General features: G+C 39.8%; 2 protein-coding genes and 2 long non-coding RNA genes across 7 annotated transcripts in view; 3 read left to right on the top strand and 1 right to left on the bottom strand.

Moving 5' to 3' along the window:
• LOC110976195 (uncharacterized) overlaps positions 1-17,163 on the bottom strand; it is a 49,853-nt gene extending 32,690 nt beyond the window's left edge. For 2 of the 4 annotated variants that reach the window (XR_015424586.1, XR_015424585.1), the window contains exons 1-2: positions 16,631-16,714; positions 15,136-15,366 (exon numbers count right to left, since the gene is read on the bottom strand). This is a non-coding gene — a long non-coding RNA (uncharacterized LOC110976195). Of the gene's footprint in view, positions 1-15,135; positions 15,367-16,630; positions 16,715-16,840 lie in introns of those variants that run through there. The other 2 variants (XR_015424587.1, XR_015424588.1) reach the window with 2 other exon arrangements.
• LOC147800026 (histamine H2 receptor-like) lies at positions 1,524-5,386 on the top strand. The gene has a single exon (XM_087133871.1). The coding sequence runs from the start codon at positions 2,005-2,007 to the stop codon at positions 2,977-2,979; it is 975 nt and encodes a 324-aa protein (XP_086989997.1). The 5' UTR covers positions 1,524-2,004; the 3' UTR covers positions 2,980-5,386.
• On the top strand, positions 9,321-11,112 carry LOC147800025 (trace amine-associated receptor 13c-like). The gene has a single exon (XM_087133215.1). It carries the CDS (start codon positions 9,615-9,617, stop codon positions 10,602-10,604), a length of 990 nt encoding a protein of 329 aa, XP_086989341.1. The 5' UTR covers positions 9,321-9,614; the 3' UTR covers positions 10,605-11,112.
• Positions 17,164-18,275: 1,112 nt separating the features above from the next.
• Positions 18,276-27,200, top strand: part of LOC110976171 (uncharacterized) — a 12,787-nt gene continuing 3,862 nt past the window's right edge. Inside the window, exons 1-2 of the long non-coding RNA XR_002597803.2 lie at positions 18,276-18,517; positions 18,724-18,857. This is a non-coding gene — a long non-coding RNA (uncharacterized LOC110976171). The remainder of the gene's footprint in view (positions 18,518-18,723; positions 18,858-27,200) is intronic.

Raw genomic sequence — 27,200 nt, 5'->3', positions numbered from 1 at the left:
GCGCAGTGAAGGAGCGTGAAATTTCTGTTTTATTCCTATTGAAAACACGTTTCTATTCTATTTTTGTGACCCAAAACAGAATTAAAACATGTTCTGATCCAGTTTTCAGCAAAAACACAGGTCTGTCAGACCCTGTTTTGTTGACCCATGTACATGTAGATACAAAAGCTGATTCTGTCAAAAAAGAGGACCTTGAATATGTGGTGACTGTCATGCTTAATCAATGACAAGAACACACAAAAAAACAGAAAATCAGCTGTTACAAATACACCAACCTCCTGATGCTGTCACTTTGCTTAAACATCAAACATTTGCTCATGAAAACTGAGATATCCATCAGCACAAACAAAGCACAGGACTTAGACTAGCCTTAAAAATGGCCACACAAGATTGGAAGGAGTACATACACACTTCAACAACTGCACTCTATTCCTAAATTGAAAGTTCAGGAAGGAACAATCTGGTGTAACATCAAATCTTAATTATGAAAAACATCACTGGATAAATTGAATAGTTTTTCAGAAAGGCACTGGACATGCTGGATGGTTCTGTTTGCTTCAGTGTCATGAAAAGAAATACGGACAGGGTGTTACATTCAGTTGACTAAACCTCCCTCGTGGGGACTATACAATACAATGATTGCTCCTGCTACATGTAAGTCGCGTGTGACTTACTGGTATAGTGGGTATCAAATATCAGCAAACATGCCATTCTCCCATAGCAATGGCAGATGGCTACAAGTGACTACATGCTTGCTTCAAGCATGCTTTAAGTGACCAAATGCTCCTCACTTACATATACATGTAGGCCTCCCAAGGTTGGCTATTGAAAAGATTGATGATCGTGAGGAGGTTGCAGGCTCCCCCTGCTCGGTCAGCCCTCCCCCATACCGTTACTTCCAGACATACATGTAGTGTCTCCAATGCCCAACCCATCACACATCAACTGCAACAGACCTGATCAAATAGCCATTGGTCTTGTGTAAAACCTTTTACCATTCATTGGTAAAAGAAGTTATCATGCAAATTGACACCAGAATTGGCAGCACCATCTGGATTCCAATTAAATTAATATCTCATTGGCCCCATCACATTTGACAGCAGACAAACAAACGGGAACTGCCATGAGCTGAGGAAGCAGTATAACAGGCACTCAACAGATTGGTCTGGAAACACTGTTAAGCCCGGAGCTTGAAGAAACTGTACATGTACCTTGTCTTGAGGCGTCAGCATACATGTACATTTTCCAACTGCAGATGTGAACATGCAGGAATGTCTAACTCAAGTAGTGGGTCACTGTACTGGCTTCTGCTCAGTGTAGCTTAGAAACGGTAACTTAAGTTTCACCAGTGAGTGTCAACCATAGAACAAAGGAAGAATCACAGAAAATTGCAAAAGTCAGAGCAATGTATCCCATGAATCCTGTATTCCATGGTGAACTGTAAGAGAGAAGTATAAAACAAACTGAAATTCCCCATACAGTTCAAATGTTTGGCAAGGGCTGAACTACCAATACATATTGTCCAAATATTATTGGAAAATCTATTCTGCACATAGGATCACTTAACCCTAACCCCCTAAGGTGTATGTAAAATCCTATTGAAATTGGAGGATTTGGGACTGCGAGAAAATGCATGGAAAATGTCTGCCTTCACATGTGCTTCAGGAAAAACCTTACTTGCAAGGCCATAAACAGCGCTCTCAGGTGGCCAGGAGTAAGTAACCACAGGAGAACTGTAAGATGTGAAGAGCGCCACCAGTATCTTGCGGTAGAGAAAGACAGGTGATCACGAGGACCACTACAGTCACCATACAAACACTTTGCCAGCCAGACATGCCAGAACTCCTTACAGCTCCTGACTTGGACCATTTCTTCAAAGTCTTGAATGTCTAGTGTATTTTGAACGATAGCTTTAAATATTTCTGAATGAAGTAAACAGTATCTTGAAAAGCTCCACTATTCCTAAAGAAAGAGAAACTTTTCCATTACAATCCTCATTCGATCATGGAAACTACAGAAGGACTGATAACTTCAAACACTACAGCAGAGGCGGCTGAGAATGCCACTGACTCAACTCCATTTCCAACAGTTGTCAAGATTCTGATGGTACTAGCCATCATTTTAAACCTTCTCTTGAATCCACTGATGCTTTTCACTTTGAGGCGTGCCACCAGCATCCAGCCAACCACCAAAGTGTTCATGATTTCTCTCACTCTATCTGATCTTTATTACAGCTTAGGAAGGATGCTGGACTTAACAGCATTATTTTCTGACCATTGGTTTCTGGGTGACTTCCTTTGTACTGCCAGTGTGGTGATGAATGGTGCCGCTATTGAATTGAGTATTGGAGCTCTACTACTTCTGACTGTAGATCGTTACATTGCTATCTCCCATCCTCTGCACTACCCTTCACTGATGACTGAGTTCAGATCTAAGGTAGCTGTGTGTATCACATGGACTTCAATTAACATAATTTCTATTTTGCTATTTGGCATTAACAGTCGTGCACACATTAAGCATGTTGGGATCAACAGAAGCATTTGTATCTTTACAGCTGACTGGAGATTTCGTATAGGTGCTGTTTTGTCCTGTGTTCCAATACTGGCTATATTCATTCTGTATGCACACATCACCCTCATAGCTCGCAATCAAGCCCGACGCATTGCTGCTGAAAACCAAGCAGGCAATGGCCGAGGTGGACAGAGAATAAACACCAGATCAACCACCACCATCATCATCATAACAGGGACTCTGATCATCACCTGGATGCCTACAGTGGTCTGGATAGTGATACTTTTTCAGAAAAAATGGGAGGCCTATGAAAGTTACAATTTCTTCAAGTTTACACAAGTTCTGCTATTGTCAAATGGCTGGTTGAATGCTGTCATTTACTACCTGAGGAACAGGGATCTTCGCCAGACACTGTGTGGTTTACTATCCGACTGGTGGCAAAGCCTGTTCCAAAGATTCAACCCATAGATCAAATGGACAGAGAGAAATTTCGATCAACAAGAAAAAAGTACTTAGCAAGGATTGTGGACAGGTTCCAATTTCCAAGACCACTCCTCAACAGAAAGACCTCAGTGTTGTTTATCCAATCAGATTTGGTAAAGATTTCTACAGGTACCACAAGGCCAAACCTTAAGGGTGCTCGTAAGTCCGACGCCTCATAAGTCCAAAAAAAGCGTTAAAAACAGTCCATAAGTCTGACGCCTCATAGGTCCAATGCCTCATAAGTCCGATGCCTCATAGGTCCGACGCCTCATAAGTCCATCAAATGTGTTTAAAAGTTCCAACTTTTTTTTGGCCCATGGCATAGATCCAATGCCTCAAAAGTCTGACGCTGGATTTATGAGGCATCGGACCTTTGAGGCATTGGAACTACGAGGCAGCAAAAAAAAAATTTGACCATAAATCCGCTGCCTCATCATTCTGACGTCTCACAAGTCCGAAAATTCAGACTTTTGAAGCGTCGGACCTATGTAGCGTTGGACTTACGATACGCACCCAAACCATGTACATGTACTGTATTTTTGCTTACTACACTAAGAAGTAACTATAAAACCTGTGTTGAAAAGCACCAAGGATGTGACAAGATTTACAACAAAACTGCTACAGTGCTACAGTTGAGGACTTCTATCACCGTCACACTGAGCAGTTCATTGCAAACACAGTAGGAAATCATGGACAACAGACAGCAAATGGAGTCACTGACAGGACACATACTTCACATTTCAGATGACATAACTACAAGTTTTAATCCTAACCAGTGCTTAATCAAATGGGATTCAGTGTAATTTCAAGTGGTCCCCGGGGAGTTAGTGTTAAAAAAACTCCAAAGCAGAAGTTCTCAAAAAGTAATTCAAATAAATGTATACAGAAACCAGTCTTTAGTTTGTACAAGTGTCTGGCTGTTAAACATCATTAATTTTATTTGGGACATGTAAGCATTTTCTGGTTGATTTAAGAATCCGCTTTACTCCTGCTAAACCACCTCAATATCTGGTAGTAAGCAAACTTGGCACCATTATTCAAAAGGTATTTGTCAACCCTGGTTAATGGCAAGTGATTCTTACAGTTGCCTGCATGAGTGGGAAAATTATCAGAATTCTATGTATTTCACTACTACCAATGTCCTACTAGTAGAACTGCACATCATGTGTAGGTACAATGCACAAATAAGTCTTAATGAGTCACTGTCTAGATAAAGTGTGGTATGTGATAGCAAAAGTCATCAGTGTGAAATGGGAAGCCTGGATGTACAGTAAGATGTGCAAGTACCGGTAGAACCATGTTATCATATATATACATGTACACTAAGGCTGTTACGGTATGCCTCAACTGTTTGCTGTGGTGGGTCCATTTCTGTTTGAGTCTTTAATCTCAATCAGTCACTTCAAGGTGAGAAAAATAATGGACGTGTAATAAAGTCCCATCACTCACGAGGTATGTGTTACTCTATACAAATGATGGGCTCGGCTCAGGCAATTATTTTTCCATCATGGCCTCTCACTATTAGGTAGATTGCTTGTTCTGGCTGAGTCCCCAATTCATAGAGTCAACACTCAGTAATAATAACTGACAACAGAGCAACAATTTGCCACCCTCCCAAATAAAAATTAGACCAATCTTAAAAATGACATCAAATGACACAAACATGTATGTATCTGCCTCACTGTCCAGCTACCTTCCGGTAAATGTACATGTCCTGTGTTTGTACCCTTTTATCAGTGACAGCACATATTTCAAGTTTAGCCTATACTCAACAGCAATTTTTATGTAAGGTATTACTGGCTGCTACTTCAGGCCCTCTCTTCTTATGCTAAGTGGGTGCACTACTTTGTTGTCCGATTTAACCTTTTATGAGTGCAAAAACCCTTTCTAAAATTCTATGGCTGGACATACATGTACAAGCAGATAGATATCATTAAATGTTATGAAACTTATTAGAAGATCATCTGAAAAGTCAGAAATATATTATGGAATGGGTATAGACCGATTTGCTGACACCATTACTTGCAGTGTCCCCGTTATTCAGGCGCACATTCCTAAACTTGACGCGTGTGTTTGGTTAGTAGTGTGTTCCCAATGGCAGAGGAAGCATTTCAATGCGCATCTCACACCCGCACGTGGGGGACACCGCAGTAATGGCTCCTGATTCTTGTCACCAAATTGGTCAATAGGGAGAGAGGGGGTTGGAATCGATGTGTATGCTGTGAATACAGAGGAAAGGTGTAGCTAATAAAAACCGGCATACATGTAAGCATGTTTTTGAAGGATTGTTTGTTACAGTGCTATTAAACATCAGCTAATTCAGTTGCAAAAGTCTATGTTGGTAAAATGTCATTTTGAAGTGAAAAACGTATAGACTTGTAAGAAAATTTGATTTGTGAAAAGAAGAAATTTAGCTGAAAAAAATAAAACCTGCAATGTATCTTTCACTCTTTAAAAACTGTTTGCTGTGTGCTCCTTTGTTTTCTTAATATACAATAATCCAGCACAATAGCAGTCAGATTTATTTATGTAGAGGCTAATGTACTTTAATTTAGGGCACACAACCAGATCTATGCAGGCCTATGTGCATTGTGCTACCAATAATTATCAATACTTTATGCCAGGCTGCCAGTCTACTGCAAATGAACAACTTGGAACAGGTGTTCAAACGTGATGCGTATTCACACCTTCTGTCACACTATCCTCTGTTAACATGACTGGCCGCTGCCCGGCATCCAGAGACCTGGACAGCAGCCTGCACACAGTCTACAAGTGGTTAACAGCCCAAAGTAGGGTACATGTACATGTACATGTACCTGGTCTTGAGAGTTAGTACAGATGCATGTGTACGGCCGGTACCTCTGCTTTAGAATTTACAGGCATTTACATGTAAACATGTATGTCTCCTGCATTTTCTTACAATTTTTCAGAGAAACTAAGCATGTTTGAATCAGGTTATTTAGATTGTACTGGTCAAGGCAGTTACACAGTTAGCTTCTGTCCTGCAGTGTATGTGTCCATGTTACCATGGAAACAACACCAAATGTACATGTACATGTAGAAATGAAAACCTTATCAAACTCTTCAGCAGAGGAAACACAGACTGCAACCAAATCAACTCCAATTGCCATTACTGTCAAGACCGTGCTGGTATTAGTGGTGGCCGGGTCATTCCATGGGGTTGGGAAGCAGTGTGTTTTAAGGACAAGATTGCCTTTGAAACTACCTTTAAAAATTATTGGCGTGCATCTGCTCAATCACCCCTTCGCACCGAGAGGCGGCTAGACACGCCGTAAAAATTGAAATCCTCAAGCCGCTTTTCAGCTATTATTCTCGGCCCACGCTCGAGCGAAGGCAGACTCTGGTTCTTGTATATATGGTAATTGGTCTTTGTGCGTAGCCCAGAAATGAAAAGACCGACTTTGCATCACTTTGATAATCACCAGCTTCACAATAGTCCCCACTTTGAAAAGAGGCAACGGGGATGTGGAACGGTGAGTACAGCCGCGTGCCACCGAACAATCAGCCTTTTCACCGTGTAATTCAAAGCGTGCAGAGCACGCAGGGCCACAAACTGAGAATTTGCGGTTTGGCAGGTGGCCTTTGTGGCCAAGCGAGGCTAGAATTCTCGGAGGCGGCTTTCAGGAAGAAATTCCCGTCGTCAAGGGGTTAAAGGAATGACATCGTAGTTCTATAAAACATGTAATTGATTTTTGAACGTGTGGGAATCATTGAGTATTAACAATTAAGGTGGGAAGAGATCAAAGAAAAAATACAATGGAATGAACAGGACCCCGGGGGGGTTATAATCTGCAAACAAATGAGAGGAAAAGAAAAGAGTGTTAATTAGTAGTTCCCTCTTGGATGTTCAGGCCGCAGGGTTGTATGTGTGGAGGGGTTTGATCCAAAGCTTCTCCCTGTTAAAGCGAACAGCATCTTTACAGTGCCCAAGTGATTCTATGCCCTGTAAGATCATGTCAGACATAGAATGGTTAGGAAGGTTGAAATGGTGGCCCACATGGGTATTTAGTCATTTGGTGTTGACCGTAGATCTGTGGCCATAGAAACGCTTCTTGAGCATGTTCTTAGTCTCTCCAACATACTGAACACTGTACACCCTGCAAGAGATAAGATATATGACATCAGAAGAGCTACAAGTGATAGTGCCTTTGGCTCTGTGGGTGGTACAGTGTTAAGAGAATGTATCTGATTCTAGGACATGGTTCTGGCAACCAACACATCTGGTAGAATCACACTTGAACGTGCCTTGCTGGGAGGGCTATCCAAGGGGGCACCTCTGCCCAAAGGATAAGGTCCTATAGGTTGTGGGGATGCCCGTAAGCCACAAGAGGGGTGTCTGGGATGGCACTGGCTAGGTGGTCTGAAGTGTGCAGAATATGGTGATTATCGTTGATTATTTTGCGGAGGGGAGGAAGACAAGGATGGAAAGTGGTGACCAAGGGAACCCTGGGGATGGTTTCTTCATGGAGGATCTTCTCCTTGAGTGCAAGACTACTGCATGTAGGGACGGAGCGGGCCCTATTGATAGAGCATTGAACCTGGTGATAGCTGTGCCCCCTTGCAATCAAATGCCTCTTCAGTTCCTATGTATGATCATTGGAACAAATGCGTCTCAGTCTGAGTGCTTGGCTGTATGCAATACCAGTCTTGCAGTGTCTAGGGTGACAGCTCATGAGTGAAGATACTAATGGGTATCTGTAGGCTTGGAGTACACAGAAGTCACAAGGTCGTTCTCCTTCCCGATGCTGACATCGAGAAAGTTGGCCTGATGGAGGGAATATTCTGAAGTGAACTTAATTGTCCTGTGGAAAGAATTGATAACAAATTTATAAAGTCTTTATTGTCTTGTGTTTGTATTCATTTTGACCACTTGGCCTTTGTGGTGAGGAGATTTGGATGTAACATACACACGGTGTTGATGTTACATCTTCAGTAGTTATCAATACCTTTTTTACTTTCAGATTTAAGCCTGTAGAGATTATAAATCCTTTAGTACATGGCACTATGAATTTCCGCTCGGTTAAAATGCAGTTTCTCTGTTAAAACTGGTGTATGCTGTCTGATCACTCAATTTAACCGTGTTCATTTTCGGTTAAACTTGGGTAGCAAAAATACAGGGTTCAAATAGGGTTTGTTTTTGGAAACTGGTAAGGAGCTCTGCTCATTAACTCTGTGGTCAGTTTTGTGGTTTTTCTCCTCTAGGTCTTTTCTTTTTTTTCCTTTTTTTTCAAGCAGGCTGGCAGTTAAACGGTCGGCATAAAAATTATGCCTAAATGTTTGATTTGCTGTATCGTTGAGTTTATTAAGGCCTACAAGGAGTACCCACCAGTTATAAGCACAATGATGCAAACTGAATGTTAGAAAAGGCTTATTTTTGTGCTTCTCTTATATAAATATCCTTAATAAATATAGTAAAGTCTAGTGAAAGTCCCTTTCCTACGAAAAGGAAAAAAAGCGGGAAAATAATCACTTAAAAATGTTGCAACGAAAGAGCAAGTAAAGTTTAAGATTACGTACACATTTCATGACTTTATGACTCGGGGAATTCTGGTTTGAATTACTCGAAATCTGGACAACTCAAATTTTTATTCATTCTCCGAGGTTTGAATTTTCATATGGAAACGGCAACCAACGAAAAAATGACTGTGCCCCCTGCATGTAGTACGCGTGGCATAGCCGAGGCTTTTGTGACTGATTTTATCCTTCAAAGTTTGCAGTACACGTATAAGCTGCCCCGCAGAAGAGCCGCAGAGACATTTTTCAGCATGAGAATCAACGTATTAGCCGCGGCTTATTTTCTTAGAATTACAGTAATGTGGACTATCCTGTGTATAAGTAAGTCTTTGGAATACAGTGAGGTACCAGTACAGTTTTATACAATCACCATATTTAATATCACCAATCTCCAGTCATAATGCCAGTATAATCATAGCAGGTACATGTACCTTTATATTTTTAGCATTAATAAGCCATGACTGATAGGCTGCTGCTATGTACAATATATCACATCATTACTATTAGTGTCTCCATTAATAAATTAGGCAATTAGTTTGCATGTTCAAGGCCTCCCAAAATTAGACAGACTCTACTCAATCCATTAGCATGCCCAGGTCCCAATCCAGTTTAAAACACAGGGCCTGGTTTCAAATCGCTCCATCACACTTTTATTCCCTGGTTAAATTGTCGGCCACAATGTCGAAGCCCCACGGTCAATCAATATTGGACAGATCGTTTACCAGTGCTATGGATTATGTGTAAGTCAACTGGTCCATACACAAGTACTCAAAGATAATAATTGAGTTGGATATGGCAAGCTTCGGAACTGGGAATGCGGTGAGATGGAAATTTCAGTGGTTTAAACGACCTCACTGCGTATGTACATGTACTGTAAGTCTGCACTCATTTAAGCCAACAACCATCCTCAAAGCAAGACCCCACATGTACAGTGTACATGTACATGTATGTACTGTACAGCTGATATATTCACACCAGAAATGTTAACATGTCCTTCAGAGTTTCCATCCCTTTATTTGTACCGAGTGGATTGTAGTTGACACAAACATCTACTGAATCAAGATGTAACTACTCTTGAAGGAGCCATGGAAGCCACAACCAATGCAGACATCAACACCACCTCCAACTCTACAGCGGAGGAAACCCAGTATGCTACTGGATCAACACCATTTGCAATTGTTGTCAAGATTTTGATTGTACTAGCCATCACTCCAAACCTCCTCTTGAATCCACTGATGCTTTTTACCTTACGACGAGTCACCAGCATCCAGCCAACTACCAAAATCTTCATGACTTCTCTCACCCTCTCCGATCTTAGTAACAGTGTATGTTGGATCCTTAGCTCAATGGAATTGTTTGCTGGAACTTGGTTGCTGGGTGATTTTCTTTGTGCAACGAATAATGTGATCCAGTACATATCTAACGGAATGAGTCTTTACTCACTTGCCCTTCTGACTGTAGATCGTTACATTGCTATTTCCTTTCCTCTGAGGTACCCTATAATGATGACTGTGTTCAGATCAAAGATCATTGTAGTCAGCATATGGGCAGTAATCAGTATATTGTCTATTGTGGTATTTGGGATTTATGATCCCATTCATCCTCTACAAGTTGGGCCAAAAACATATTTCTGTTTAAGAAAAACATCTAACTGGAAAACCTATTTAATTTTTGTGTTTATCTTACTTCCATTGTTTGCCATATTCATCCTGTATGCACACATCACCCTGATAGCTCGCAATCATGCCCGACGCATTGCTGCTGAAAACCAAGCAGGCAATGGCCAAGGTGGGCAGAGAATAAACACCAGATCAACCACCACCATCATCATCATAACAGGGACTGTATTCATCACCTGGATTCCTACACTCATCAGGGTAGTAATCACTAAACAAAATGAACGGAACATCTATGAAACGTACTTGACCGTAATGTTCACTCAGGCTCTGTTGCTGTCAACTGGCTGGCTGAATGTTGTTATTTACTACCTGAGGAACAGGGATCTTCGCCAGGCATTGTGTAGTTTGCTACATTTTGACTTGTGCCAAATCTTCACACAAAGATTCCATCTGTAGTGTCCACGGGGCTCAAATTCAACACCGAAGAAAGTCAAATCATTGTAGACAAGAATGACGGAGGAAGTTACATGTATATGTTTTTGTAGATTCCCATACAATTAATATTAATTTATGTTTATGTACGTACATGGGAATTCATAAATTCGAAGCGAATGCGAAGAAAAAGGAGATTCTGCTCAAATTTCAGATGATGCAGAATTCACATGTGATTATTTCCATGAGCTTTGCCAAACAACCCTGTTTTCAAAACGTAGATTATATACATATAGTCGGACAAAACAAAACAACAAAGATGAGAACACTGAAGTTTGACGTCATTTTAAACTAGCAAGTGTTGTGCAAATGAATGGAGTACGCGCATGTGTTGCTTCACCCGCTGGTTCTCCTGCTAATACCTTTGTGAGTGTGATGTATTCACTTCGATACTCTATAGGAAGCTACATGTACATGAAGTCTGGCTCTGTTTTAATGTCACCATACCAACAGCAAAAGTTGTACCACAAGTTTCCCCATTGTAACTCCTGAAAGTATCATGATTTCGTTTTATGAACTTCACAACCTTTTGAAGACTTCGGATGAAAATAAAAATAGCTTCTCTTTATAGCCTCTGACTGCTTAAGTTCAATGCAGGGAAATGTAAAACAATGCATTTGGGAAGGAATAATCCAGAAGTAGAGTAGACTACTACATTTACATGGAAGGAGTGAAACTTCCAGTTGGCCTCTACAAACACAAGAGGCCACAGTCTCAAACTCTACAAACTACGGCTCAACAAGGCACTAAAATGTAGACAGGATTTCTTCTCTCACAAAGGGGCATCAATGATTGGAATAGTCTCCCACCCTACATTACAAACGCCAAAAATACCAACTCCTTTAAGATTGAGCTTGACAAGCACTGGAAAGAAATAGGGTTTATAAAGGTCAGGTCCTAATTACTCCCATTAAACTGTAGGTGTAAGCTTCAATGAAAATACTGATCTTGTACTGTAAGGCAGAAGCGGCTGAGTGACTTGTGGTTGTAGTTTACCACATGCAGCAATGACAGTCATATTTTCTTAATAGGTTTATACATGTAATTTACATGTCCTGCTTGATAAGTACACTTTACTGCCTGATGTCCATGACTTGTAATAAAGATCACACTGTTTTTGGTGTTTTGGGCACACATTTTCTGGACGAAACATGTTTTCTGGATGCAACGATACATCCATTTTAATACAAGCTTTATGATTCACACTCTTACTTTTAACCACTTCCTGCCAGGGTGCCCGGTTTCGGACACCATATGTTTACACGCAGAGCCGGGGTGCCCGGTTTAGGACAAAGAGCTGGTTTGAGTAACAAAAGACTGTACTCGGAACAAAGGACCTGCTGCTGGGAATCGCCATCATTTTCGACTTCCATTTTTCGAAGGTAATCCAACACCGTTTTGAATGTTCAGTATACCACTGTTTTGGGCATAGCACACCCGCGGATTAGCACCATGGACAAAAGTGCCCCAGGGCCCCACTGATGAGCAACACAGCACCACTGCTCGCTTTTCCAGCCGCGTATGAAAAGATGCTACTGGCATTCACTGGAACAAAGGAAATTATGCAACATCTCACAATTCTGGGTTCTCTTTTACAGGGCTGCAGGCCTGGGCTGAATACTCGGGCGTCAATAAAGGTTGCCTGTCAGATTAGAGTAGCACCAGACAGTTGTTCTTGTGGGTGTAAATGTCCAGTAAATGAACACATGAATTTTTGAAGAAGTTTGAAAAAGGAAAATCTTTAAAAAGTCCCGTCATCTCATCCCGCTCAACAAAAATCCACCCGGCAGGTAGTGGTTAACACCCAAGTTACTTTCGATTCTGTTTTGTGTTTAAGGCTTTTAATTTACTTGGAATTAGTAACAAGTTGTAGCATGTGGGTATCATGGTACAGACTAAACTGCCCCTCCTGTTTTCCCTTGTGTGCTTGTACATGTATCTCAATGAAATGAAGATTCAAGTTTTATTCAGTCTCAAATCTATTGCCAATATTGGAGGTGTATGGCTGCATACATTGTAATTAACCCCCGTTACAAGGCTCTTTTCATTTGCAATAACAAGAGTCAGCTGCATTGCCTTGGCAACCATGGTAGACCTATCTGTCCACTGTTTTCTCATGCCCCAGTCCTCTCAATATTGAACAGATTTTTGTTAGTGCTGTCTGAGTTAACCACACATACATAAGATTTTGTTGGCACGAGCCACAAATCCAAACCGCTCCTCCAGCCACGGATGCTCTCATACACTACCGGTACCTCTCATCGCATTTTTTCAAAACCGCTAATAGGTCATTTGAAACACTAACTTGCATCTTCAAATTTATACAAATGATTATTTGGGGACAAGTAGGCAGACTGTGAACATTTTGCAGGCATATTAGTTACCTACCAGTGCGAATTAAATGGAGTCATAATCATTTGAACACTTCAACTGTGCCATATCTACCAGGTTTCAATCCCTTCATCCACCATAAATAATCAGTACGTTGGTTGCATCAACAGTATACAACTTCTTATTTGTGTACACCATAACAGACTGATTGGGCCCCCTATGTCATGTGGCCTATATGTCCTGAGCTAAAGTGCACAGTCCTGAGCTGAAGAAACACAGATGGCACTAAGTTTTCCAACCGGATTCTTGCATGTGTTCAGCATGCATGCGAAGACCATATAATCCAGACTAAATTCACTGTGCATACTCAGCGTGCTCCGCATCAAACACGCATAAACTCGTGCCCCTATGCGGTGCTTGCCTATCAAACGACTGCCAATTACATTTAAAAACATGCTCTCTTTTGTTCCTGCTCGGAGTGGATAGAGTACCAAATGGTAACATCATTTTGACCCAGGAAGAGTGGTGCTCACGAAAGGAGTAAACACGTTCTTGTCCTAATGCCTTTTACACATGTACATGTAACTGTGTGCATGTGGTATTCACTTGGGTACCCTTATAGTGGGTGTTGAAAATCAACACACATGGTATCCTCCCATAGCAAACTGCAGTTTAATTGTTATTTAACAAAATTTAAGCCAAGTTTCGGTACAGCACTCAGCACACCAGTGGTCGTTTGAGTTCTGTACCAACCATCAGCTTTATTTCTGGTAACTAATACTTCTGATATGCTTTGCTACGGGAGATTGCCACGTTTGTTCATGATTGATACCCACTATAGGTTACGAGACTTACATGTATTAGGGGCACTATTGGAACTTATGTCAAAGGTCAAACAGCCCACAAAGCAGCTAAACTTTTTTTGAACGTCACAGTCACGCAGACATCCCAAAGTTGTCGTCATCGGCATTTTAGACTGAGGATTCTGTAAAAGCGCTTGGTGAAAATGTGATAGTTCAATTTGTAAAAACATAATGGTTTGTGGTCTTTTCTTGCACTTGTTTCAAACTTGTGCTGCACATATTTTAGTATACTAGCTGGTTTTCAATTGTTGACATTTTGAAGGAATTTAATGATGCTCACAACTGCCAACTACAGGACCAGATATCTGAGCTAAGACACTCACTTTCATTTTGTGATTATGTTTTTGTCACCAGTTCCAAATCTCCTCAAAGATTAGGGTGTCATTCATTTACTTCCTGTTAATTATTAGGTGGCTAAGATTTATAGGGTGTTCATATCTGTCAAAAGTGCTGATGTACCGGTAAAAGGCTAATTATTCAACTCTGATCAAGATGGAGGTTGAGTACGGCCATTAATGCTCTAGACATCAGTCATGACTACCCTCATTTCATCAGACATTGTGATTTCACTTAATGCTGTTCACTTCATGAAATAACAACCCCAACAAATCACGATTTATAAATACCTTGGACAGTTTTTCTGATCCTATTGGTCGAAATACAGAATGTGACCGTGTATTAACATTTGATAATGCCTGCTGAGAAGTTATAATGTCTGCTATGTAAATCACGCGCTAGCACATGGATATGAGACAGTTTAATCAGATCTGAGTGATTGATCAGGAGTCTGTGTGCACGTCATGCGCCATGCGCATCAGGTTCATTAGAGGGGATTCTATTGGACAATACTCAAAAAGAATATACCATAAAATGGATGGGGGTGTTCAGGAACAAAACATGGGAAATCCATCATATGCTGACTTCTTTTGACACTCTGAATAAAAAAGGTATTTATGAATGGGAATGAATATGTGCTTCGCCGGTCTGAAACTAACATTTAAGATCTTGTTCAGGAGAACGAACGCTGACAATGCCCTCATCTGCGGCTCTGGCATTAGCCGTGTCCATTCTCCTGAACCGGTCTGAAATGCACAACCAGCCAAGCACATATTTATTCCCTTGTTAACAAAGGGCCACCATTTTGCAGAACATGTCTTAATTTCTGGTGGCCTATGTGAAGTTTACGAAATGATGGATGGACGGATGAATTGATTTTGCAATAATTTGTGATCTTACAGCACTAGGAACTGGTGAAAGAAAATTAAATCATTATGAAACTAAATTTGTTAGAAAACCCTTACCTTCAAAACTCTTGGACGTTCCAGCACACCGGAACAAGATATCAGTATCTCACAGCTGACTTAGCTTCGTAAAGTTGCAACTGGTATCTTGGTCAGTACCATTTATGGTCTAGATTCCTACATTGTAGGCTACATGACCAGCATCAGGCTGTGTACAATATTTCCTACGACTATTCCTAACTTCCAATGAGATGAAGTCTTCAGCTGTCATCATATTTTGAGTCCATATCCCTACAAAGATAAACAACAAAAGACCAGGACATACAAGTAAATGACTGGTCTGCAATGAATTATCTTTAAGAATTTCACCAAGTCACCATTTCTATAGACTACAGCCATTTCTTGTGTCAGTACAAAATTAAGTAGCATCATTTGGTCCAACTAATTCATTGAAAATAAGAGTTGTAATTAATGAACAAGTGTACGTCTTCACAACTCAGTACCAAAATTGGTCAGAATTTAAAATTTTCTAGCAAACAAATAAAACGCCCACCAAAAATAAACGTTCAATCCTTCGGTTTCATAAAGGGAAAAAACCTTCCCAGGCTGAGTGAATAAACATAACTGACAAAAGCAAAAAACAATTAAATCATGTGTATCGAATGCAAAATATCAGAGCAATGAAAACAACATTTAAACTCTGGAGCATCTTGTGGAAACATAGTCCGAGTAACATGAACTCTGCAAATCGCCTCTTGTAACGTTTGGACATGGTCAGGTAATTTATAATGTCCTTGTTACACAGACTAGTCAAAACTATGTCACAGCGAGAGTGTAAAATGAACTAAACAGTGATCTGCCATGATAAAATTTAAGTACCCTAAAACACAAATTGCCTATGTTTAGTATAATACATGTGCACGCATATCAAACAGTCAGGGATTGTAAATTCGGGGCCCCATTCCTACATCATTACATGGTATAATAGAAGGGAGACTAGACCTACATGTACATATCGTAGTCTTTTTAACTTTTGGATTCAATTGGTAGACTATAGATGACTTTGACATCATGCTCAATAACTGTAGGAGTGATGTTGTGAAAAGGGGGCAGAGTTTTTGGTTTTGAGGGATATTATGAGGAGAAATTTTGAATGTTTTAACACATGAAACGCGAAGTATTCAAATTTGCATTGCTGGTTTATAAGTAAGAAGTTGAGTCACATTTTCTCTTTATTCCAATTTCCAGAAAATAGGGTCAGCGTAATAAAGAGAGCGTTACCTTTGGTTTAGGGGGGACTGACCAGTTTTACAAGATTAAAATGACAAGAAATAGGGTCCCCATCCCCGATACAATCAGATAGTCAGGTAACTTAGTGGTGGGCCAACTGCCTCAGTTATTCCTAAATCCAGCGCTCCGGTAATGTCAATTCACAATTGCACACAAAAAAATTTGCATTTTCATGTAGGCCTATACACAATATACACAATTGTATAAGCAGCTGGGCGCAGAAGAGAAAAAAATAATACGGCCTTGAAAATTGACACATATTTACATCATTTTCAAGGTGAAATTCTTTACTTAGTTCGCTTTCTTCCAGCTGGCGAAAACCTCACGCTGCATGCTAAAAATTGAATGCTGACAGTGGTTAACGCCCTCTCGCGGTATAGGGTTATTGCGTGCGCACTTCGTCTCCGCTTAATTACTGCTGCGCCTGATTTGGCCTGACTTTGAAGTTATTATATTAATTATTCGAACTACGTACCATCAACGTATATTTCGAAACATAACACTGCTAGCCTAAAAGATGGGAATACTAATTTCACAGACGAAGCTTGAGAAGCCGGTGGGCATACGCCAAGAATCCCCAGTACTACGCCGATCGATGATGGGCTGTCGATAGATGATGTCGCCAGTCTGTTAGTGAGAAACGATATGATGCAATAAAATCGACCCCAAAATTGTCTGCTCTTAAATGATGATATTATTCGGGCATTTGGCATAATTAATTGGACGGTGTGTATAGTCCTGAAAAGTCATTCAGCCAATGACGAAACGAGGTCGCGTTTGTGCACGTGTACGTGTGTGCCCGGCCCGTGCCCCAAAAATTCCCCGAAACTTTCGTCCAATCAGCGTAAAGATATTTCTACGCGTGGGCGCGGCACGCAGCGCTTGAAGGGTAGTCCGTATGACTGCTGCACTGTCCTGGCGATGCAGTACATGTACCAGACAAGAGTACATAACGGTGGATAACATTCAAAAAGTAACATTTGTTTTATTTTCGTATCCGCTGGACTTTTTTATCCGTGGGCTTTTTTTCCTGTACAACTTATGATATTTTAATGACCGAGTAGATAACCCAAAGATCTTTTCTATAGTGGCCACTTGCAGTCTTACATTAGCGTTATTAGGCGTTCATGTGTATGCAAAACTCACTGAGTTTACCACCAGAAGAATACATGCATAATAAAATCAAACAGTAAAAGTGAAACACTTAAGAAAGGTAGAGAAAACAAATAGTACAAAGAAAGTCATGAACAATTTACATCGGTAGTTCAGATGATTGTACTTCTGAAATGCTTTGGATGAAGCTGTCTCTATTTGGCATTTCTTTGGACAAAGTACTTTTTTGCAATGCTTCACAGATGAATGGAAGAGTCTACTTATTTTGTTTGTTTTTGTTTTTTATGGGAAGTTTAAAGATAGAACATATGCTCAGGAAAATTATACAGCAGGCAGTTGAAATATTGACGCACTCGATTAAATCTTCAGATTTTTCTTTCCACCTAAATGAGCTGCAGTTTCACTTCCCGGGTTATTTTCAGGGCAGTAGGATAAAGTACTTGCAGGGTACGGAAAGCCATTAGGTGTCAAGCCACATCGTTGAAACGTCAAGTGGTAAGCCTAACTCTGAAAAAAAAATGGCACAAGCTTAGAGCTGTTGGATAGTCTCCCAAATATTTATTCTAAAGTAATCAGCATAAAATACAAATGTTTGTTGCCTCCATCGATATAATTATACACCCGATATACAAATATATACATGTATATGTACTCGTGTTTTGTCAAGAACGCATGTCATCAGCCATCGATTCAAAGAAGTTGTACATTATTCAGAGTATATATGCAAATTAGAGATTTGCCCAGGATTTAAAAATTGCTGATTGGCTGCACCAGGTGGGAATATGAACTCCATCATTGTGGCGGTCTTGCATACGCTTAACAGAACAATCAGTAATTGTTTGTTGGAATGTGGGGTTCTTGCCGACTCCGTACTGCCTTACCGTGTACATGGTGCGTGCTGGAAGCTGCTCTCGAGTAAAAAAAATGGCGGTGTTGCACGAATATCTTCAAAAAACATGACTGTACTTTCTTCACAACCGACTGAAGCGTGGTCCTAATTTACTCCTCCAACATACGCAGAAAGTCTTGAAGAAATGAGGTAGGTGTTGCAAACTTGTGGACTACTTAGTTTAGTCAATTTAGGAGTAGCAGTGTTGGATTGTTGTGGTAAGTTGGAGACAAGTTGGAGACGGAAACTGATTAATGCCATGCTAGGCCTATTTTCCAGACGAGGCCTGTACTGTTTTAAATAAGGCCAATCGGTCATACTTTCACATTTATTACCTTTTTTCCTTCCAATTATAGATCAAGAAGAGAGTTAAGTTGTAAAATTGAAAAGTGCATGGCAACAGTGCATCTACGTGTGAATTTTTGCAGCAACAGGGAGGAGCAAGATGAGACGAAATGGAGGGATTCCCGATAACTTCTGGGAAAAAAAGGTAAGCTTTGAGGACGACTCACTCACGGATACTGGGTATTGCATGCTTGGGGCCCCCCCATTTTTTTGTCATTTTAATCTTGAAAACTGGTAAGTCCCCTAAAAAACAAAGGCAAAACTCCTTTTATTGTGCTGCCCCTACTTTTGGGAAATATCAAATCGTAAATTGTGAGAAAATGAAACTTTCTTACTGATAAACTAGCCACGCAAATTTGAATCCACCATGTGTCATGTGTTAAAACACTTACAGTTTCCCCCGCATAATAATTCCCTCAAAACTCCAAACCCTGCCCTTTTTTGAGATCAACCCTAAAGTTATTGAGCATGATGTCACAATCATCTACCAAGGTCAATTCAAAAGTTAAAATGTAGCTCTCTTTCCTACTATAGGAACAGGGTCCCCACATTTACAAACCCCAGGATGCTTACTATTTATCACAGCATACAAACACCTGTTTGTCTATACTGCAGTAAAAAATATATTGACTTTTGTTAAAAAACTTTGGGCAAATGGTGGCATAGCCTAGCTCCACAACATGGCTCATATATTGGACTAACATGCGTGACCGTATAGTGGCCACATCCCTTATTTCACCACTTACTGTGAAAACCGATCAGACTTACCAATAGGTGGCAAAATGATTGACCTGGCGACTATACCGTCATGTTAGGCTACTTCTGTATGTTGTTTTGATGGTGAAAGTAGCTTGGAGATGAAGATGGCTCTTAGCATGTGAGTTCAGAATTTATGAGTCCTTTTTTAGTAGTCATCCAACCTCTGCCAAATCCAGGAAGACGTGAAATCTCTAGAAAACTTTTTAAAGTGGACAGTATCAGACAATAGCAATAGGTCATAGTAATCCTTTGTGATGCTAAATGAAGTGTTTGTGCAACAAACAAGGGGGCTCTTGTAAGAAAACACTGGGGGTGTGAATACCCCATACACCCTCTGAATGCTACACCACCAACAAAATCATCCAAAAGGGGTCATTTTAAAAGGCCAATGGATGCAAGATTCCCTGATGATCAGAATGAAGTGGAAGAAAGTGCACATACAGTGAAACAATGTACAGAAAAACAGTGGAATAGTGAAAATGGCCTCTCAGACCCAAATTGTTGCCTTAAAGAATGGAGGAGTCTTTGATTTTAACGAATGAACAAATATTCAGACAATATTGAATGACTGATGGATGCTGACAAAGATGAGAATGGTGATAGACATCACATTCTAAATGATACACAACTGCTCTTGTCGGTTTTTACATTTGACTCTGTACATGCTGCTGCTCAGATTTGAAGCCGCTCAACAAATCCAGAGATAGGTCAATTCCAACTGTTTATTTTTGCTTGTACAAGCCACACCCAACACACATAATCTGCATGTTTACTGGGTGTTCCATTGCAAAAAAGGAACATAGCCGTTATTAAATTTCTGTAATGCTTCTGCCTTGAATTTCACTCTGGTAAAAGCTAATTGAATGCAAGCTGAAAGTGCTTGTACATTTGGCTTATGAAAATGGCCACAAGAACACGGTCTTGGCAATTGTCTGAAGCAATATTATGGTAATCATCAGATCTGTCATCTTAAAACCATTTATTGCTGATGGCCAGCAGTGCTTTTACCTGCCAAAATAGAGGTAAGATTTATTTGTCTCTAATCTTACCACAGACGGTTACAGAATGTGAAAACTATTAAGATCCAGTTGGGGCTACAGAGATGTTTTGCTAGTCTGACAGTGGAGTTTCTGATAACAATCCTTATCATCTTCCATCTTATATCCTAATCATGGCACCAATCCAGTCCATTTCCATGTAGGTTGTTTCTTTGACTCGTGTTTTTATATGGCAGAGATATGTCCACTATTCGGGGGCTTTTTGGGGGGCAAAAGTATTACACCGAAAATGAAATTACATTTCGAGCATGTCATTGTATGCGTAATCTGTCACAAGTACGAGCAAGCAATTCACGTTTTGATTTTTTGTGGGGATAATTTTAAAATGTTCAATTTCTATTCAAGTTGGATTTTACATCTCTCCACTATGTGCCCACATTTGTGTTGCAATTTGTTGTTACAATTATACAAATATTGCAGAGAGAACTGTGATGAGTGTAAGCCATGTTATCTCTCTCTCCCTGTGTAATTCATACGGTTGATTCATGTACACAATTTCATTCACCCCAGTATTCACAGAATCGCCTCACATGTAGTGTATGCATGCAAGCCATGTGAACTAGTGTTGTACCTCTGCCTCACTTTCAAGTGGAATCTTTCATTATGTTGAGCAGTAAAGCTTTTTTTTTCTTTGTGAGTCGGTTACACTCCAAAGATTTGTTCTCATGCAAAAGGACTGCATTTTAATGGGAAGTCATGATGAAATTTTATTGTCACTGCTGGCAAAGATGAGTTTGTTTTGCTGTCGTCCCCCAGTAAAGGAATTAAATGGTTAGATTTGGGAAGCATTTATATTGCTTGGATACTCGGGTACAGTCATTTGAATATGTGCTGGTACATGTTCATTTGTCTTTGACAGGCCCATATCATGTACACCTGCTCTGTCTGGCCAGACTCCTCAAGTTTGCTTTATTGCCATAAATGCACTATAAATTTATGTTCATCATTCTTAAATAGCATGGTCTGTGTTTAACATTCTCAACAACAGGCCCAGTTTGCCTCTTTGCCCTCACCAAGTCTTATCACATTGTGACCTTATTTGTGTCAATTTATTTTGGCATTGGTGATCAACTAATGAATGTTTGCAATGTAAAACATTCATTATTTTCAATACAAGACCTGCATAAATCCTGAGTAAATCCCCTTCTGAATAAATATGTGCACATCCACAAAGAAAAGTTCAGAAATTTCATATGATCACAAAAAAAGAATGATCTGCATACTATAGTATCATATTTGTGATTGAGAGGTTCAATCATACTGTGCATAGGACAAATACGTGTCATTTAATGACATTTGATTGAAAACCCACAAATAAGATTACAAGGACTTGTTCAGGTGTTGTATTATTGAACCTAACCCTTTTGGACCCTTCAAAATCCACTTGAGAATATTTTAGATTTTTCTTTTCCCACCAGTTTTGGAAAATCCATCCTGGTTTACTTTTTATAGACTTACTGTTCCTTAAAATTACAATGAACACACTACTAGGTTTATGTACAGTACAGTGGAGGGTTCAAGAGGGAATATTCAGTTTCGGTCCTGGGTGCACTTTTGGTACATGGCGGCATTGTTAAAAAAAAAGAAGAGAAGTCAAGTCTCATTTTGACACATACCCTTAACAGAAATGCTTAATTTAGGAAGAAAATATGCTACAGAGTATGCAAAATCATCCATTTTGACATATTGTTTTCTTCCATAGTGTTTGGTGCGAACAACATCAAAATAAGCTCTCATTGCAAATTTACATTAGTTTGTAACAAGTACACATGCATTGTACATTCAAAATGGTGTCAAGTGTACCCATGGTTGAAGTTTTTCACAGGAGTATTCATAGAACTTTATAAATTGAGAATTTTGGGGGGCTGTAACATTGTTGATGGGTCTTTTTCCAATGTTCAAAGGTTTATAGAGAAAGATACAATTTTCATTAATACTTATCTCATTGCAAAAACAAGCTTTTTTGGGGGGGAACCTTTCCTAGTGGTGTCTTTTGTTAAGCATTGCAAGAAAAACATTTTTATTTCATCTGCTAAATCACATCCACATTATCTACCAATTTTGTCTTGAAACATAGAGCATTTTTGTTTAGGATGGAAACTATTATCAATTGATTTTTTTTGGGGGGGAGCTGTAGATTAATATCAATAATATTAAGGCATTGGGACTTGCAAAGAGTCAGTTTTAAACTGTATAGTATAGTTGTACATCCAAATTAAAACTTCATTGGATTCTGTTTATAGCTGATATTTTTTGCTTTTCACTAGATGAGTTTTGTCAGAAACTTTTACCTAATCAGCTTCCATTCGATGTACTGTGCATGATATACAAATAATGATTATTTACGAGTGCAATGGTAAGAATAATTTCATGAAGTGATAGATGAAATGTTCTATTCTGCAAGGCAAAGCTGAGTGAAATAGAATAATTCATCTTTTATTCCGTCATTGAATGAAAATATTCTTACTCTTGCAGGTACGTGAAACATTCAGTATTTGTTTTATACAATACCTGCATAAATCCTCTTCTTTTAGAACAAATTAACTGCTATTTAGTGAAACAGATTCATGTGGGACTATAGTTTCAGGTAATGCTTGACTGAATTAGTTTCCTCTCTCTTATGGTGAATGAAATATATGAGTGGAAACCAGTCAAGTGAAATGAAGTTCTGTTCAACGGACACCATTGAACAGAACAAATAATTCACTGACATGTGATCAACAATCCACCTATCAGAAGACGGCGATCTATGCAGGCATTGTATAACACCCTGTAATTTTTTTTACAGATTTATTTTATTTTGGTTAAATTTTAGTCTACTTTAAAATTAACAAGCAGAAGCCAAATTCAAAGTGAATTTGTTCTTCGTTGAATGTCAAACATGCCTTGCGAAGAGACAAATTTCATTTTGATTTTGAAAAAAGTCTTTATGCTGTATTCAAATAACGGAACAACCAAATGAGAGGCAGACACTCTTCAGCTGGTGTTAATGATTTGGAAAGCAGAAGCTAACCTGAGACCTGCAGTATTTGAATAGAGTGTAGATTTGTTTTTCTTAATTTCTGTTGCCCTATATTAAAAGGTCTCCAAAACAAACTGTTCTGTAAGGTAGGATTTTAGCAATTGATGACGGCCCTCATAGAGCAGTGTTACACAGACTTCAAGTATTGGAGCGAACAGCTTCCTTACAAGATGGTGATGACCGTCTTCAAAAAAGCTTGATGGGATTGTGAGAGAGAGAGAATTAAACCTGAGGTCTCTGATCCTTCTGGGTGATTTGCGGTTTGTTTGAGCAGAAACATCAGTAGAAAGCGATGATCCTGGAGGACTTGGGTTCTCGTGGCGACGTCACTGAACTTCGTACAAAGGAGTACTGCGCATCACCAGTAAATACTCCATAAGTAAAGTTGGTACTTGAAAAGTTGCCACATATATCTCCATCAAGTAATAACAGAATGCTGCAGTGCAAAACATCTTTCCGTCCAGCTGTGAAGAGTGCCTGCTGCAATTCCTTACCCTGCCATCTCTCCAGAAACAATTTGAGAACATGCAACAGTTACGTCATTGCTCAAGATTTCATGTCACTGCGGTAACATTTCACAACAGTGATGTCTCTCCATCTAGTTAGAAGACTGTCACAGTTGATCACAGCTGGAGTCTCCCTTAATCATTAATGCAGTCACATCAAATTGAGACCTGGTCTTATCCAACCAGACAAAAACGGAGTAATTTGACATACAATTCATCACAGTGAGGTCTCTCCACCAAGCAGAAAGTCAATAACACTGGTGTCTCAACAGGCGAGAAGTGGAGACCTGTGACACTGCAGGTTATCACTACTCCATGACAGTCGTTCAGCCTTGCAGTCATTGAAACCTGTGGCCATGGAGAGCCTTGATGTATTTTATGATATGGTACCAGCTTTTTCAAAAAGACTCCAGCACTACATTAAGGCCTGGTTTCAGCACCCCTTACAAACTTTCCCCAAACCGGACAGCTTTGGTGCAGCTGATACAACAGGCTCGATCTGCATGGTGCTGGTGGTTTTGCAGCCAACATGAAAAGATGAGACATCTTAGACTCTGACCTTGGCGCATGTGATCTGTCTAATCCAGACACATGAACATGTCCTAACTGGGTCTGACATGACAGGGCCTCCTTGCCCACTGTTGCAATTGACGGCCACCAACAGGTGTGACGTACCCTATCAACTGCCGTTTTTTAACACTACACAGCCGGCATACGTTAATAAACAACATGACATCTCCATCCAGTGGAAAAAGTGACTGTGAAAGATCATCACCATGCTAAATCTCCAATAACAAATGGAGACTTAAGACATTTCGTCAAAGAAACATCACCTCAGGTCTCATCTACTTGCAGCAAATGGCAATCCATTGAAATTTACAACAAAGAGGTCATGTAACGTTCAGAGCATCACAGTGACTTCTTTGAAATTGTCTTTTCAATCCTTAGATGTGGAGGAAGTCACAACTCTGATGATAACCCACTTGCTGATATTTGAATTTGGCTGCTTAAATATGGTTTCTTTGGGCGTTTATAGACAGAAGACTTTAATTGGAGAGGTCGTGTGGGTTGTTGTTACTGTAAAAAGGTACTGTAGTTGATACATGAAATATGCTGGATCTCTGGAATGGCCTCACATCAGGGTGTCAGTTGGGAACAAGACCTGGCTGGCAGATAAAGCATACATGTATCACTACATGGCACCATTCTATATTATTTTTCATACTACTTACACATAGTATAACTTAACCCTTCTCCAACAACAACTATGTCAGCATGTTGACAGCCGCAATTAAGGATACAATTTTTGCTGCATTACCGGGACCAATTCTATCCAATAATTCCTCACCCGTCAAGTGTTTCCCAAAATTTAAGCGTTTTTGTCTGTCAATTATTCACATGTATTTCTAATCAATGTCCTTTTCTTTTGAAGTAAATTCATTATGGGGCATCAAAACTTGTACCCATGGAAGGTGGCTGTTCACATGTGAAATATTTTTGTTCTTTTTATATTGATATTTTTGTCTTAAGGTTCTTACTTGGTGGGAGAGGGTTGAGGAGGGAGAGGACAATTTCATGTGGGTAGCCTGGGATGATTTCTGTTGGAGAAATGGAATGGCCTTACATTAGAGTTTCAGTTGGGTACTAGACCCAGCTGACGGATACAGTGTTAATGTGTGGCTACCCTTCTGCAATTTCATTTGTGATTGTTGTATTAATTTATCCTGTACATCCTCTAACCTTTAGACTGTGGAAGTAAAATGTGAAAATATGATTGGGAGGTGTAGCATACATTGCGTAAAGAAAATGATTATGTTCACTCAAGTTTAAAATGTCTGCTGTATTATAAACGTCTGAACTGAATGCTCCTTTGTATGTTGAATGTATTTAAAAGGCCAAAATGGAACAAATAAGGGTAATGTGAAAAGACAGTAGAGAAGCAAATTATTTGGTTCAGTGAAAATATCTTTCATTGAACATGATTAAATCAAACCTATCCAGGAAAAGAAAGTAAGTGCAGTTGGTAATTTTTTACATGACTTTAGTCATTTTTACAAAATTCCATGACTTTTCAAGGCCTGGAAAACACAAACAAATTTCCATGACTTTTTCATGACTTTTCCAGGTCGTGGGAACCCTGCTGGTTTAACTTCTAAATAAATGGTTCCTCCTCAACCTCTCTTTTCTTTGCTAATGAGAAGGCTCTTCTGTTCAGAGCCCCAATAGACAAAATTAGGGATTTGGTACTGCTTCCCTTTTCCAAGTTCCTTCTAATGGCACAGATATAAGCCCTATTTCTTGCTGTATGAATACTATTTCACAATTTAAGTGACAACACCCACCTTACCCTAATTTCAGAGCTCTCTCATGGTATTTGTGGATTGTGAAGCCTTTTATCGTCTACCAATGCTAACATGGCCAAATTGATGAACCCGATATAATTTAGTCAATGCTTGAATGTTTCTGAGATCATGGCAAATAAATTTAGTATTTCTCATTGCTGTTTTGATGTGGTAAAAATAACAAAAATGTGGGCACATGTTGTAGAGTATCCCTCTTGGTTCTTTTTTTTTTCTTGTGGGATAGGCCCATAGGCTTGGGGAGGGTTTGGGGGTTCAAACGAACCCACCCGCTTGCTTCTGAGTTCCGCTTGTTGATGTTTTGTTTTTTTTTTTTATAAGAAATACATAGTTTTAATATACCGTAATTGTCGGAATACAAGCCATGGCTTACACATTGATTCTCACACTGAAAATGTCCCAGTGGTTTATACTCCGGGCAGTTTATATGGCAACGTTTGAAGAATAAAATCGGTCAGCCTAGCCCAGGCCGCCGCTTGGCCACACGTGCAAGCGACACAGCACTCCGGGCGTGGGGGCAACACAGTCATGTTTTCGTTGGTTGCCGTTTACATTGGCTCTACTAACATGTTGGAAATGAAGGAAACTAGTCCAGAGATAATGAAAAGACTTGTAAATGTACCATGAAGTACCATTCACACCTCACAAATTGCGTGGCGCGTCTGTTTGTTTTTGTCTTTTACGGTTGTGTTATCCGTGTTGTTTGTTATTTTACTAGTAAATTGGTAAAATGTTAAAAAGAAGGAACTGCTGCATGGCCCACCCAGCAAGGACATTAATCTA

This window comes from Acanthaster planci, linkage group LG02, assembly GCF_054643075.1.
Source record: "Acanthaster planci isolate LZ-2023a linkage group LG02, COTS_SCS, whole genome shotgun sequence".
In the NCBI taxonomy this organism is placed as follows: Eukaryota; Metazoa; Echinodermata; class Asteroidea; order Valvatida; family Acanthasteridae; genus Acanthaster; species Acanthaster planci.
Note: the sequence above shows the minus strand (reverse complement) of the source record. Positions and strands in the feature narration are given on the sequence as shown.